We start from the raw sequence: 15,960 nt of genomic DNA, 5'->3' as shown, positions 1-15,960 counted from the left end.
GGATGATGATTGTACATAAAATCCAGAAAGTTAATTTATCAGACTATTCAGTGCTCTAACAATGACAAAGATGTACTGGTTGAACATTAACAGCGTTAACACCTATGTTAAAATTCCATTTAAATTACAAAACACAAACCAGGCCTATGGTTGAGGCAGCAAAGTTCTATCAGTATTGGCTTCCCCCAGTACACTTCCACCTGATATAGTTCCTACTCAGTCTGCCCTCTGTAACACTGATCACCATCTGCTATGCATGCATGTTGAGTGGACTTAGCAGTAATATATTAATTGGCATCATAAATGGGATTTAATTAGATTTTAATTAATTGTTGATTTTATGTTGATTATTTTACTGTCATTTATTATATTGTTGTAACCTGCCCTGAGCCCTGTCACGTAGGTGAGGCCATGCTAGAAATTCAATAAAATAAATAAATAAATAAGTGAGGAATAGCATATAAGGAACCCAAATCCAGTAGCTATAAAATGATGAAATAACAGCAACAATAAACATATGGATCGACATAAAATAATAACTAATACTAACAGAGAAGATAAGAGCCCTGTTGGATCAGACTAGTGGTCCATCTAGTTCAGCATCATATCTCACACAGTGGCCAGTCAGTTACTCTGGAGAGCTAACAACAAGGCATAGAGACTAAGGCCTCTCCCTGATGTGGCCTGATGTGGCACTGGTGTTCAGAGCTTTACTGCCTCTAATGTGGAGGGCTTTCCCTTGCCGGCCAGCTGATTGCGGATGGGAAGGAGCCTGCAAAACTGAAGGATCCCCCGCTAGGATCTGGGGATTGGCAAGCCTAAGGATAGATCTTCTAGAGAGAGAAGAAAAATAATTAGCTCTGAAGGGTGTGGAGGTCCCTGCTCTGGTGTGGTTAGAAACTGCCTGTAGAAACCTTAAGAGTCAGTTAAAAACTCAAGACAAGTACTGGTGCTTCAAGAGAGAGGGTTTGGGTACTGGAAAGAGTATACCAACCTTCTGGAAACTAAAAGAGTCTGAGAATTCTCAAAGAAAGTGTACTAGAATGTTTGGGAAAACTCTGGAACAAAAGCCTCTTAACACAAAGATTTAAGTTACTGTGAATAGCTTAAGAAATTCTCATTAGCCTGAAACATATGATGACGTCAGTGTATGTACTGATTTTCCCTCAAACATTTCCACCTGACTTTCCCTTCTTTGCTAAGTAAAATATTTTGTTATTTTTGAATTGCGAAATCTCTCAAGTGCCATTTAAGTTGTTTAAGTTAAACAGGCTCCTGATACTTTCCTCAGGTTCCTAGGCAGAACCAACTGCCAAAATATTGTACTGTGACAGGGCGGGGCAGCCAGAGTTCTTCAGCAAAGAAGAAAACACATTACTAGGGTGGCTCAGTCAGTAAAAGGGAAAGAAAAATGGAGGGAAAATCTTGCCTCTGAGGGAGAGAAGGGGTTGGGGACGTCACACCCCTCTCCTAAAGTTATGTCTTGTAGCTATCACTGCATTCTCTGCAAAAGAACAGTGGCAGCACAATATGTAAAATACAAAAATACAAAATATTGTGCAAAAACAAACACTCTTGACTGGTGTATACAAAATTCTATTGTCATGAAATGAACAGCCATAAAACTGAAGCGTGGTGGCAATTTCTGGCATCCTGATTCATTGCAGTCACTGGGACTGTACTGCACCAAGTATTGGCTGACATTCTGTCGGTCACCACTTTCTGCTACCATTCTCTGTCATCCTCCGACTGCAGCCTTTCCGACATTCTTGCAGGATTGGCTTGCAAATTGTCTCTGCCATGCCATTGGCTGATTCTGCTCTCCCCTGCCCACCACCAGCCCTATCAGGCAAGAACCCCATCAGAAGGCCACTGACTTCTAAAGGAGACAGTTCTCTGCTGGGGGCTTACTGATCACTACTGCCTCTCCTCAGAGCCCTGTCTATCTTCCTCTTCTCATTTTTCTTTCTCTCACTCCTTTCTCCCCCTCTTTTTTCAACCTCCCTCTTCTGTTCTTTCATTCTTTCTCTGCATCTATGTCTTTCAATCATTCTGTCTGTCTACCTCCCACCCTTTTATCCACACAAACAGTAGCAGTTAACATCTTTTGACAAGGGATGTTCATTCACATCAGGGAGGGGCCACTTCAGAGGGAGCGAAAGGGAGGCTTGCAGTGGCTTTCTTCACAGTGTCAGCTCCTGGATGCTACCAGCCATTTCCTCCCAGGGAACCACTGTTGCCACCCTCCAGGTGCTTGGTTCCCCCCCACATACTGTGAAGAAAGACTGCCTTTTCCCATGTAGAGGCTGCCGTGTTGCCATCTCCAGATTAGGAAATTCCAGATGGCAGAGATCACTTCTTCTTGAGGTGTGCATGTGTGGGGTAATTAATGCCTTCACTTGGGTGCTAATAATAATAATAATAATAATAATAATAAATTTTATTTATATCCCGCCCTCCCCGCCGAAGCAGGCTCAGGGCGGCTAACAACATATCCATATAATTATACAAAGGTTTAAAATCACATTAATCTTAAAAACATTCCAATTTAAAACAAATACAAATACATTTCAGGTGCTTATAATAATAAATTTTATTTAATAATAATAATAGTAATAATAATAAATAATAAAATAATAATACTTGGGTGGATGGGAAGGCAGCAAGGCTGGGAGGGGCACTTGCCCAGAGGCTTTTAGTGGTACCTTTCCAGGTTGGTGGGAAATTCCTAAGGTATCAATACAGGTGTGACGGACTCAGGAACTTAGCCTGAGAAGCTGGAGAACAGGCTTACACCGATTGACTGAGATGCAGCCATAATTGAAATATAGTGAAATGAAGAGGCTTTAAAGGAACACCTCACGGTTTTCATTTAGTCTGGAGAATTTTCAGTAAGAGTCTGGAGTGTGAAGGCTGTGGGCTTAGGCTGGTCAGTTGTGGAAGCAACTGGTCAAGGTGCAGAGAACAGCCATTGGGCCTAGTTTCTTGTGGAGACAGAGCTGGACTGACCTTCTGTCTGAGTGAGAGAGTTTGAAGTCAGAAGGTGGCAAAACCAGGCAACTTCTGTGAGGGAGACTCTTTGAGGGAGATTTGCCAACACATCTAGGCAGACTCCTTGTACAAACTGAGATCACACAAACACTCAGAAGAGAGGACTGGTCAGAAGGGTTTCCCAAGATTCAAACCAGAAAACTAGCTGGGGCTATGACAGAGGTGTGAGTCCTGGATGCTAGTGTGGAATGTCTGTGAGGGAGAATTGATCTGACACCAGTCAGGAGTTCTATGTGTGTGTGGAAAAGAGTGACTGTCAGTTTGTTATTTTTATGATTTGAGTAGCCAGAGCATAGGGCTATATCATCTGAACTGCAAAACATTCCTAGTGCCCAGTAGGCACTGCCTGCCTGGCATAGAGTTCTGTAGAATTCTAAAGCCTGCCTGTTTGGTAGTTTAAAAATCTTCTGCCAGGATTATATATTTAATTTTACCTCAGCCTGATAAATCTCTGTTGTTTAGTAATTGATTATTTTTGCCAACTATCTGCCTGCCAACTGATTTGTTATTTATCAGATCTAATCACTATAATTTTATCGCTCTTTCTTGCCTTTTGTCATCCAATAAATATTTCTTTGGTTTTTGAATTTAAAACCGTCTGGTGCCTATTTTTAGAGTGCTGACAGGATTTCTGTATGTGTGCCTGACGGACAGGGAAGGTGACTGGGAGAAAATTTTATAGTGGTCACCCTCCCAAGCTGACCCTGACCAGTTCCTCACAACAGGCCTCTGAGGGAGAGGCCTTCCCTTCTGGGAACCCTGTTGCCAATCTCCAGGTGAGGGCTGGAGATCTCTCAAAATTACAACTGCTATCCAGATAGATGGAAGAGATCAGCTCCCCTTGAGGTGTGTGTGGGGGAGAGTGAATGCATTCACTTGGGTGGGTGGGAAGACAGCAAGGCTGGGGGGGGGGGCACTCTCCCAGAGGCCTTTAATGGTATTTTTCCAGATTGGTGGGAAATTCCTATGGGATCACGACAGGCCCCTGAGGGAGAGGCCTTTCCTCCTGGGAACCACTGTTGCCAATCTCCAGGTGAGGGCTAGAGATCACTCAGAATTACAGCTGCTATCCAAATGACAGAGATCAGCTCCTCTTGAGGTGGGGGGGGGAGTGAATGCCTTCACTTGGGTGGGTGGGAAGACAGCAAGGCTGGGGGGGGCACTTGCCCATAGGCCTTTAGCGGTACCTTTCCAGGTTGGTGGGAAATACCTGGAGATTCTGTAGTGGAGTTTGAGGAGGGCATACGAGTTAGGGCATCAGAGTGGGGTTTGCCAGATACAAGTTCTTGACTGGATGATTTCAGACCCATCACAGACTTCCAGCCTAACCTGCCTCACAGGGCTGTTGTTCAGATCAAAGAGGGGAGAGGAGAATGATATAAGCTGCTTTGGTCTCCCCCATACTGTGACGAAAGACTGTCATTGTCCTATGTAGATGCAGCAGGAAAGGTGATGGAAACCTGAAGTCCGAGGGTCAGACAAAGGGATGGCTCCACCCAGGAGTTAGCTACCCTACTCCTGGCTGATTGCTACTGTTCAGCAGCAGCCACCCTATGACAGCCACTGTGGCATAGGAGTTAGGACTTCAGAGTGGAATCTGAGAGACCCAAGTTCTTGCTGTGGAAGTTAGACTTCCAGCCTAACCTGCCTCACAGGGTTGTTGTTCAGATCACATGGGGGAGAAGAGAACAATGTAAACTGCTTTGGTCCTCCCCCCACACTGTGAAGAAAGACTGTCATTTTCCTATGGAGAGGCTGCAGGGAGGGGGAAGGCAATGGAAATCTGAAGTCAGAGGGGCAATAAAGAGAAGGAGATAGGTTGCCAACTTTAGGTTAGGAAAATCCTGGAGATTTAAGGTGGGGTTTGAGGAGGGATAGGACCTCAGACAGGTACAATGCCATTTCCTCCTGGGGAACCACTGGAGATCACTCAGATTTATGATTGGTCTTTAGATGGTAGAGATCAGCTCCCCTTGAGATGTGTGTGTGTGTGGGGGGAGTCAATGCCTTCACCTGGGTGAGTAGGAAGACAGCAAGGGTGGCGGGCACTCACCCAGAGACTCCTTCTAGAACCTGTTGTATTTTTTTTCACAACAGGCCTTACTCCTAGTAATTTAATAAATCTTTATTATGTTCCCCCCTTTGAGCTATCTCTTTTCTAAACTGAAAAGTCTCAGACGCTTCAGCTTTTCCTCATTGGAAAGGTGCTTCCAGCCCCTAATCATCTTGTTTGCTCTCTTCTGCATTTCTATGGTGTAGAGTGGTGGACTCTAGTCTTGAGAACTGGGCTTTATTCCCCACTCTTCTACATAAAATCTGCTGGGTGTTCTTGGGCCAGTCACAGTTCTCTGAGAACTCTCTCAGCTGCACTTACCTCACAAGGTGCCTGTTGTGGGGAGGGAGAAGGGAATGTGTGATTGCAAGCCACTTTGAGACTCCTTATGGTAGAGAGGCATAACCCCACCTTCTACTTTTTCCTAGCTCTGCAATGTCTTTTTTGAGATATGGTGATCAGATGAGGCTACATCATAGCTCTGCACAGGAGCCTTATAATATTGGCCATTTTATTTTCAATGCCTTTCCTAATAATCTCCAGCATAGAATCTGTGTTTTCACCATTGCAACACACTGGACTGACACTTTCATAGGGCTATTCCCTACACACCAAAGATCACTTTTCCTCAAATTCTCAGCAAGTTCAGAACTCTATTAGCATATACTTGAAGCTGGGATGTTTTGTTCAATGTGCATCATCTTACACTTACCTACATTGAATCCTGTTGCCCAGTCACCCAAATTATGGAGAGCCTCCTGGAACTCTTTACAGTCACCCTTGGTTTCACTATCCTGAATAATTTTATATCATCTGCAAACGTGGCTGCTATACTGCTCACTCCTGCTCCAGATCATTTATGAACAAATTAAATAACACCCTCCAGCATCAATTTTTATTTATTTATTTAAACATTTATAGTCCACCTTTCCCTGTGATTCAAGATAGCCTACAATAACAGTTTAAAACATCCCTAGCTAAAACCAAAAATAAAATGGCAAACCCACATCTCTCCACCTCCCCCCCATACTGATTCTTGCAGGACCCCACTGCTTATTTCCATCCACTGAGAGAACTATCCATTTATTATTATTCTTGGCTTCCTGCTTAACCAATTTTTAATCCATAAGAGGGCCTGTCCTCTTATCCCATGACTTCGAAGCTTATTTAGGTGCCTTTAGTGAGGGGTGTGTGTGTGTGTGTGTGTGTGAAGTGCCTTCATGTCACAGCTGATTTATGATGACCCCAGCAAGAGGCTTTCAAGGCAAATGAGAAGCAGAGGTGGTTGATGAGATTGGGTTGTATCATGCCAGTTTTCCTCCTCCTTTAGCAAGAAACCTTGTCAAAAGTATATATGATGTCTACTGTGGCGAGAAACCTTGTCAAAAGTATATAAGTATATAATGTCTACTGCATCACCATTATCTACCATTATCTATCCATTGAGATAATTAGATAATAAAATTAACAGCAATAGAGACTGCCACAGTATCAAATGCAGGCAAAAGAGCCAAACATCTTAACAGCACATTAAAACACCATATGCCAGAACAAAATGCCGTTTCCTAATCTTGTGTCAGTCTCCTCCCCACTCAAATTAAGTACTAAGCATACTTTACAGGGAAAGGAAACCCATAATGTGAGTGTCCTGCCCTTGGTGTGCCACCCACCTTACCTCAGAAGCTGGTAGAGTTTCATATGACAAATGTAACAGTTGGGAAGGTATGTAGAGCAGATGGGCCTTAAGGTACTCTGACCCCAAGCCATTTAGGGAGAAACCAGAACATTCAATTGAGACTAGATCCAGGTTTCCATTGTATCTTAAGAAGTGTGCTTGTACACAAAAGCTCATACTTTGAATAAAACTTTGTTGGTCTTAAAGGTGCAACAGAATAAAACTTTGTTCTGTTGAATTGGGCCTGAGAATGAATTGGCAGCTTGAGGGAATGCCAGTGACAAAAGAAGTAGATTTGCAGATAGTTATAGACGAAGTATTGTTCCAAGTCAGGCCTTGAATTCAGCAGGAGCTTACAGGAACGCAGCTCCTGAACCTTTCTGATGGTTCCTCCTCCTCCTCCCCACCTTGTCTATTGAATAGTAGGTGCAGCTGCATAACAATTCCTGGATGAGCTCCACCACCTATTTTTCTACAAAACGACCCCTGTTCCAAGTTAACTATAAATGTGCTAATGCATTGTGGGTCTACATGGATCTATGGCAGTGCCATTGATTCTAATGTGTGTATGGAAACAAGTGAGTTTTGTGCCTAGAAAAAATGGCTAATATAAAAACCAAAAGGTACATTATAAGAAATGGGACTATCTCTGTCTTTTGGAAAGAGTTGACTGAGATTTTTCTTAGGCAGTTCTGCGAATTCTCAAATTATATTCCATACAGGGATAAAAACAGCATTTATTTAGTATGTGTGTAAAATTTGTCTTTACGTGACAACTGAACTGCTGAGAATCAATTAATAATTTTAAAATACACTGTAACTTATGTAGTGATCTCCCATGGATTTTTAAAAAGAAATAAACTGTTCTGTGTCATGCAGTGTAAATGCCTGAGGCATTTCCTAACAGCTAATTATTCCTGTGTTCTATAGAATAATGGAAAGAATTGATCTGCATTGTGCTCAGATGGAAATGGTTAATCATTTAAATTATTTCTGTTTTGAGATTGAACCAGCCTTCAAGAAATCCCCCAACAAGTCCGAGCTCAGAGGAATGCTAATCAGGCTTCTAGCATTAGAAGGCTACAAAAACCATGCTAATTAATTTCAGATAATAATGTTCTGTAATTCCTTGGAGGTGATTTAGGGTTGACTCGGATTTGCTAGGATGCATTTGTGGAATGTTATTGTGATGAATCATCAAAAAATTTGATTGGAATTTATTAATAAGTTCTCCCCTCAGGATTCAAGTATTGTAGGGAAAAGGAAAAGATTCACTTTATTAGGGCCTGGAGATCCAGGGGATGTGGCCTGCATAGGCTGTTGAAATGGGCCAGAAAATAATACTTTGAAATGAATTGGTCTATTTAATTACAGTAGCATTGCTTTCTAATTTTATAATCCAATATTATTAAAATGTTTATTTCTTATGCTGTTTTCATTGCATTGCTAATTTTTGTAAGCCACCTTGAGTCTCAGTGAGAAAGGCAGACTATAAATAAAGTAAATAAATAAACCAAAAACATCAATGGCATAAGACTTCAGGACCAACCAAAATGTCACATAGTAAAGTTCTGTAGGATTCTTCTTCAACCTGCCTGTTGAGTTAACAAAAAATAGTTTAAAAATGATGTATATATTTGGGGGCATAGTATGGCTTCAAAAATGTAGAAAATGTAATATTAGAATTAAAATAACAGAGGATGTCAATCATGTATTGACAGAAATATTATTGAAGTATTGTCGAGGTATTTCTCTAACAAGAGAACTCTGCAGATGCTAATCAAGTATTTGCCTTGTTCTCTTCTACACAGCACCTGTGTCAAGGGCTACAAGTGCAGTGGATAATCTTTGCACATATATGATTTCCACCTGTCACGTTCTCAGGGTGCAGGCAGGCAGGAGTCCAAAGCCAGTCCAAGGTCAAAGTCCGGGAGGTCAAGCAGGAGCCAAGTCACCAATGCAGAATCACAAACTGGAATCAGAAGTTAATGTCCAAAAGCCAAAAGGTCAGGGTGCCAAGGAAATCAAGCAGGTCAGGATCAGGAATCAGGAAGGAGTGTGGATGCAAGCTAGAGAATAGACTTGTCGCTTCCACAAGGTTACCAGGTCCTGGGTGGGAGCTGTATGGGAGTCTCAATCAGCCTGCTCCCTGGGTGGCAGTGACTCTGCTAGAACTCAGGGCTGAGAGATCTGAAGCATTGGCATGCCTCATGTCTTCGCTCTGAAAGTCCCCACCACCCTGTTGGCCAGCTTAGAGAAGGCATTTCTCTCTTTAAACTGGCAGCTCGGAGAATGCATTTAAAGTTGCTTTCTTTCCGCCTGCCTCCCCTTCCCAATCTTCCCTCCCTCCCATGTGGCTCTCAAATCTGATGTTTATTCTATGTGGCTCTAACATGAAGCAAGTTTGGCCACCCCTGATATATGAAATAAGAGCAATGTTATGCTTTGCATTTAGGCTGTCAAATGTTGGTGCACAGGGATTAGATCTTTATGGTTTTCTTAGTTTTAATTATCAACTGTTTCATGATTCCAATAACGAAATAGAATTTGGTCAGCAAATATCCCCACAAAATTTATCTTTCCTATGGCAGGAAAAGGGGTGGTCATTCATTGCTTTACCTATGCACATACATAGTTCTACATGCACTGACTCCTTTCCCATGACTAAGAAAGTTGCATAGTTTTTGGTAATGGGGACAGAGCCAGCATGCATTCAACCTTGTACCTGAGTAGCATCATGATTTTGTTCAGATCAATATAGAACTTGTAGAATGCATAGGACAGCCATGCAGTTGTAATAGGGGCCATGTCCTAGAACCTTTCTGCCCACTCAGCTCTATATGCATTCATCTGGTCATGTACGTAGATACATTATGTGTACAGGGTTTATGTGATAGTGACCCATGTATGTTCTGGCAGATAGGGAAAAAGCAGTGATATATGTGCATAAATGATTGGTGAAAGGGTAGATTTTGTTTGAAGAACAAACTGTGATCCACCTTTGGATCTACTCCAGCACCATGAATAGTGGCCCAGCTGGGTCACTAAACTATGCCGCATGCCTGGTATTTTGGAATGGAGGTAGTCTCAAGGACCTAGCAGGATGCAGGTGCATGCACTAGGTGCATGACTAGTGGAGGCATTCTGTTGTGAGGGATTGCTATGAAGCTGAAATGAGAAGGTGAGAACCATGTATGCTATCCTGAGTGTCTTGGAGAAATGGCAAAAATAAAAGGTACATGTATGTATGCATCTGTGAGGCATTAAGGCTGAAAGACAGAGGGTTGTACTAGGCTCCTGCAGAATTTCTAGATGTGGCATTTATGGAAGAATTTCATAGATTATGGGAAGAATTTTTTTGGGGGGGGGGGCGGCAGAATGTGAAGTAAAAAAAATGTTAGCACTTAAAGGAATGAACAGAAGGAAGGATGAGGTAAGAGAGAGAAACAACTTCAGTTTTATTCCCAGAACTAACCATTTCTGCTGCTCTGCTTGTTGTATATAATAAGTGCAGACATTTTGCCTCTCTCTGTCACACCAATTTGTTGTCTCATACTGGTACAGATATCTGAACTGATTGCTATTTCTCAAGATGACAATAAATGTTCTGGGAATTCACTGGAAATATGACATGTCATCATTTGGGCATGATGTGTTGTTGGATGTCATGCAGCATAATACACAAAAACTTTGCAGGCTGGATAACAAAAGCTTGTCCCTCTGCTAAAGTTCTTAAGACTATTCATGGCTAAATGTTATTCTACCAACTTCATGTAGCCTTTGTCAGCTGCATAAAAGAGAGAGATTAATTTCCTAAACATCTTTCATGCTGAATGTTCTGAATAGTAGGCTTGGCAACTTTTTCAGTGAAAAACTGAGAATGATTGAATAAGTTAGAGATAGCCAAGCAGATGTCTACTGGGAAGATACGGCCCCCATCACAATTTTAAGGGCCCCGCCGTTAATCTCCTTGCTTTGTATCTTCTTTATACCTGGCTTTATATCTTCCCTTTGTCTATATATGAGAAATTTTCATCACAGTTGCAATTTTTTAAAAAATATTGCCCTTTCTGGGCTGCTCAAAGTAACATAAAAAATTGCCTTATTAAAAACAAGAAATAATAGGAGGAAGGAATGCCCATGTGTAGAGTAGAATTGTTTTTATTGCATCAAATCTAGCAGCAGAGTTGCAAAGGCTTGTTCCTCTAATATCAGTATCAGTCTAGTGCAGCTTGGCAAGGAAAGCTCTGTGGCCAAAGCTCAAGCAAAAGTGACCCCTGTGGGGTTAGCAAGATGGGTAAAACATACATGGGTGGCTGCCAATGGGTATTTCCAGACAACTGCACTTTTTATTTTTGATAATAATGTACCTTGTTTAGGGCTTTTTTTGTAGAAAAAGTCCAGCAGGAAATCATTTGCATATTAGGTTACACACCCTGCATCACCATTGTTTCACACAGGGCCTTTTTTTGCTGAAAAAGCCCAGCAGGAACTCATTTGCATGAACTCATTTAGGCCACACCCCCTGATGCCAAGCCAGCCAGAGCTGCATTCCTGTGCTTTCCTACTAAAAAAAAGCCCTGATCTTGAATCAGTATTAATTGCATGACTTAAAGTCCCTTTTTCCAGAAAGGACAACCAAGCTGGGGGAACTTCATTCATGGCTTCCTCTTAACTAGAGCATCTGCTGCAATTGCTGCTCTTGGGGGCAATGTCCATTGGCCATTCCTTTAAGAATACCCATTAACATTGCCGGTTCAGGGAAGGAAATATTTCCTCCCCTTTATGCGTTGTATTTATTTAAAACATATCTAAGGTGCCTTTCCACCCAAATAGGGCCCCCAAGGTGGTGAATATAAAAACATTAAAACATTTGAACATTAAAACAGCATTTAAAATAATATGTAAAATAATTCAATTAAAACATATACCATATTTCTTGGTCCATAAAACGCACTGGACCATAAGACGCAGGTGCCTGGCTGGGAGACAAGCGGCGACTCCCTCTGCCTCCACCGCAAACCCAGCACTTCGCAGGGAGCAGTCTCGCCGTTGTCTCCCAGCCAGGCACGCAGGCGCGGGGGAAGCACGCCTGGCTGGGAGACAAGCGGCAAGATCGCTCCCTGCGAAGTGCTGGGTTTGCGATGGGGGCGGAGGGAATCGCCACTTGTCTCCCAGCCAGGCTTGCTTCCCCTGCGCCTGCGTGCCTGGCTGGGAGACAAGCGGCGAGATCGCTCCCTCCGCCCCCATCGCAAACCCAGCACTTCGCAGGGAGCGATCTCGCCGCTTGTCTCCCAGCCAGGCGTGCTTCCCCCACGCCTGCGTGCCTGGCTGGGAGACAAGCGGCGAGATCGCTCCCTCCGCCCCCATCGCAAACCCAGCACTTCGCAGGGAGCGATCTCACCGCTTGTCTCCCAGCCAGGCACGCAGGCGCGGGGGAAGCACGCCTGGCTGGGAGACAAGCGGCGAGATTGCTTCCTGCGAAGTGCTGGGTTGGCGATGGGGGCGGAGGGAGCGATCTCGCCGCTTGTCTCCCGGGGGCTCCCCCCTCATCTTTTAGTATTTGGACCATAAGACGCACGCATTTCCCCCCCACTTTTTTTGGGGGGGGGAAGTGCATCTTATGGTCCGAAAAATATGGTAAACTCATAGGCCGTTTTCGCACTAGCGTTTGCTCCGTCGTAGCGCCCCATTTACCTCCGGATCTTCTCTTGGATTTCGCACATGTTGCTCCGGCGCTGCGGTTTGCTCCGGCGCTACAGGGATTTTACGCCGGAGTATGTTTTCCAGCATGTTGCCGGAGTTTCCGAAAACCTCCGGATCCACTCCGGATCCACTCAGCGGAGTTTGCTGTGGGAAATCCATCCACGCCGGATCGACTGCTTTGGGGGCGTCACCCTCCCCCTTTTCCGTCCTCCCACCCCATCCACCCTCTTGGCCAATCATCAGCCTTTCGCGGCGCTTCCCCGAAGTGCCGCCGCGGCCATTTTTTTTTAAAGCATCTGAGTTTTGCGTAATAGCGATATTTCGAAATAACATCCCCTCCCGGAATAGCCTCAATTGCAGTTTTTTTTGCAATGTTACGCTGTCTCTCCGCTGTTACACCATTTCAAAGGTGGATGCATTAATGTTTTTTTATTTCTTTTTTACTTCACTAAACCGAAGGGTCATTCCGTGTGATGTTTCGTTACTTCGTAGTTGCGTTACACATAACACATTTCGGCGGATACATGATTATTGATAATATGCCTTATTATTGGTAGGGTGTTAGGTTTGCGATACTCTGATGGGTGCTATGGCGAGGGTCTCGCGAGAATTGCGGCCGATACATTATAGTTGAGGGTGTTGGGTCTCGCGAGAATTGCAACTGCCGAGCTAGAATCAGGGAATCGCCCACATCATGCTGCCGATGCTAGTGGCCAATCATGAGGCGAGAAGCAGCTGTCGTCACAATTTGCAGGAGCCGAACAGAACACTGGGAGGAAGAAGGGACAGATATTGCTGGCCGCCATTGAGCATCTTACTCCCGCCACCGCACAGCAGGTACGTTCAAGAGAAGCTTGACGGCGCGGTATTACAAGGCAAATAAGGAAAGCATCCCGATTCAAGGATCACTTCCCGATTCAAGCATCTCTTCAGCTGACCTACAAACAATCAACGCTGCTGATTTCCTGACGCACACCACTGAATCACCTCCTGGTGAGTATCCCGGCGATGCAGTGCCCCTAAGCTGTGTAATTTTTATGGTTCCAGGTAAAGGGTTCCTTAGTTTTTTCAAACTTTTATCGCAATAGCGATACTTCGTACTAACGAAACTACAAAACGTAAGTGGTTGCTGTGGGTTGGCCGGTGATAGGGAGCCATGGGGAAAACCTTAATGAAACCGCCCCTAGATGAAGGGAGACGTGGATGTTTGGCACTTATTATACCCGCGACACTCCTCCGCCTTCTGCCTCCCTCCCCCCCCCCCCCGCTAGCGTGGTACTGTTGATTTCTCTGCATTGCTATAGGTTCAAGCGGCGTGAACCCAAGCAATGCGTTGCAGGAACAGGAACACAGCCAGGTTTTTACTGATGGACATCCAGGCGAGGAGTCATTTCGGGGTAAGTGCGGCCTGCAGTGCTTCTGATAAGTCTTATGTGGAATGTGAAAGCTTTCAGTGGAACTTAGATGCATTGCCCAGCTTACAATTGCTGAGCCATTGACCCTGCGTTTCCTGCTTCATGTATGAGCAGAACTGCTCCTGAAGACATGTTATAGTACAGATTTTTAAGGTAAGCATGGGCTTTGCAGCACTAACCATGGAGAGGAATGAGTGTGGTGTCAATTTCAATTCCAGGTGACTTTGAGGAGGAAGAAGGGTGCTTTATCCAGAGGGGAGGACCTGGAAAGCCGTCTGGATCATGAAGACGCGATGGAGCGCTTTGACCGAATGCTAGCTTCTGAAGAACGCAGGTTCACTTTGCAGGGAGAGCGTGACACAGGCTTGGTAAAGAATTTCGAACAGGCCACAAGGGAGACTGTGGATGTTATGAGGGCAGCTGTTGATATGCTAGGCAGCATTGCCCAAATTTTTAGGGAAGCTAGGGCACAGGGAAGGGTGGGTGAGGTACCAGCCACTGCAACCTCTCCACCATATGCAGCATCTCCACCATCTGCCACACATAGGCTGCTTCACCTAAACTGTGACTGCAGCGAAACTCATGGGCCACTGCCTTCAGATATAGCTTGCCCGGTTTTGGCAGAGCCTGCTGTCTCCTGCACCCTGCTCAAGTGGCAGTGTGGCGGCTTCCCGTAGGGGCAAGATGATATTATTTCATTGGTTACATGTTGTGCATGTTGTTATTGATGATGTTATTTCAGTGCTTATACCTGCACGGGCAGGCTGTTCCTACCTTAGAGATTATTACGCAGCAGCTGTGTACAGCTGATGTTGTGCTCTTGTCAGGTCAACGCACTTTTAATAAAGTTATGTTTTGCAAAGGTCCCAGTTCGGTGTTTAGGTAAAGAAAAAAGATATCTTCAGGTTTCAACATTAACAATAATTTATTACAACTGACAAACATATATACACCTTTAAACATATTTACACCTTTATTCTCCCAACCCCCCACCCCTGGCCCGCTCCAGCCTCCGGAACTGCCGCTCCAGGGCGTCAATTCGGCGTGTGAAGGCGCTCACTGCAATTTAGAAAAGAAGCAAGTAAGTGCAACGCCCTCAGTAATGTACGCAGAGCAGTCAATCACTCACAAGAACCACCCATCCTGCAAAATAGTGAGCACTCACACGCTGAGCGGCAGAGGGCCTCCAGCCGGGCAATGGCCTCCAGCGGTGCCTCCGGTGCTGGGCGCCGCTCGAGGGCCTCGATTCTTTGGCTGAGGGCCTCCAGCCCGGCATTGGCCTCCATTGGTGCCTCCGGTGCTGGGCGCCGCTCGAGGGCCTCGATCCTTTGGCTGAGGGCCTCCATTTCCGCCGCTGCTGGGCGCCGCTCGAGGGCCTCGATCCGGTGCATCAGGGCCTCGAGACGGGCAATGGTGTCCTGTACTTGCTGCACCGGCTCCTCCACCACTGAAATGCAAGCACACCATGCATGCACATTAGAAAATTATAGGCATGTGTGCATTGTATAGCACATACAATGCACACATAGCATGTGTGCATTGTATAGGCATGTGTCCATTGTATAGCAACATTAGTTCGCAGTGCCCTGAGAGGCAGCTCAGCAAACCCACCTGCCTCTCTGGCCGGATCACCGCCCTCCTCCCGCGGGACTTCTGGGCTCCCACCGCCTAAGATTTGCAAAAGTAATCATTAATTTTTTTTTCTGAACGCCCTGCGCACATGGCTTTTTAATGCCTCTAATGTGCAGTAACCCAGAGGTGGCTGCTTTGTCAGGTAATGTACCTTCTTGCTCCTCAGTACCCTGCTGCTCATCCTCCTCTCCCCCCAAGGGTGAGCCTGGCCGCTCTGCCTCGCCTCGTGGCCCTAGAGGCAGGTAGTTAGTGCACTCGTGTCATCATCTGACACGGCGGCTGACAAGGGCTGCAACATCATATTTATTAGAAACTTGCATGCCATGCCTATTGATTTCTATCTGCGGCTCAGCTCAGCGAACTCACCTGCCTCCTCAGCGCCTCCTGCCTCCTCAGCGCCTCCCGCCTCCTCAGCGCCTCCCACCTCC

General features: G+C 45.0%; 1 protein-coding gene across 1 annotated transcript in view; it reads right to left on the bottom strand.

Annotated features, from left to right (window-relative positions):
- Positions 1-15,960, bottom strand: part of EIF4G2 (eukaryotic translation initiation factor 4 gamma 2) — a 123,163-nt gene that overhangs the window by 98,489 nt on the left and 8,714 nt on the right. The window contains exons 4-5 of the mRNA XM_060262390.1: positions 15,129-15,347; positions 14,894-14,959 (exon numbers count right to left, since the gene is read on the bottom strand). Of these exons, the coding sequence (XP_060118373.1) occupies positions 14,894-14,959; positions 15,129-15,347 (285 nt within the window). The remainder of the gene's footprint in view (positions 1-14,893; positions 14,960-15,128; positions 15,348-15,960) is intronic.

The sequence above is a fragment of the Heteronotia binoei genome, chromosome 21, assembly GCF_032191835.1.
Source record: "Heteronotia binoei isolate CCM8104 ecotype False Entrance Well chromosome 21, APGP_CSIRO_Hbin_v1, whole genome shotgun sequence".
Classification (NCBI taxonomy): Eukaryota; Metazoa; Chordata; class Lepidosauria; order Squamata; family Gekkonidae; genus Heteronotia; species Heteronotia binoei.
This window is presented reverse-complemented; position numbering and strand designations above follow the sequence as displayed.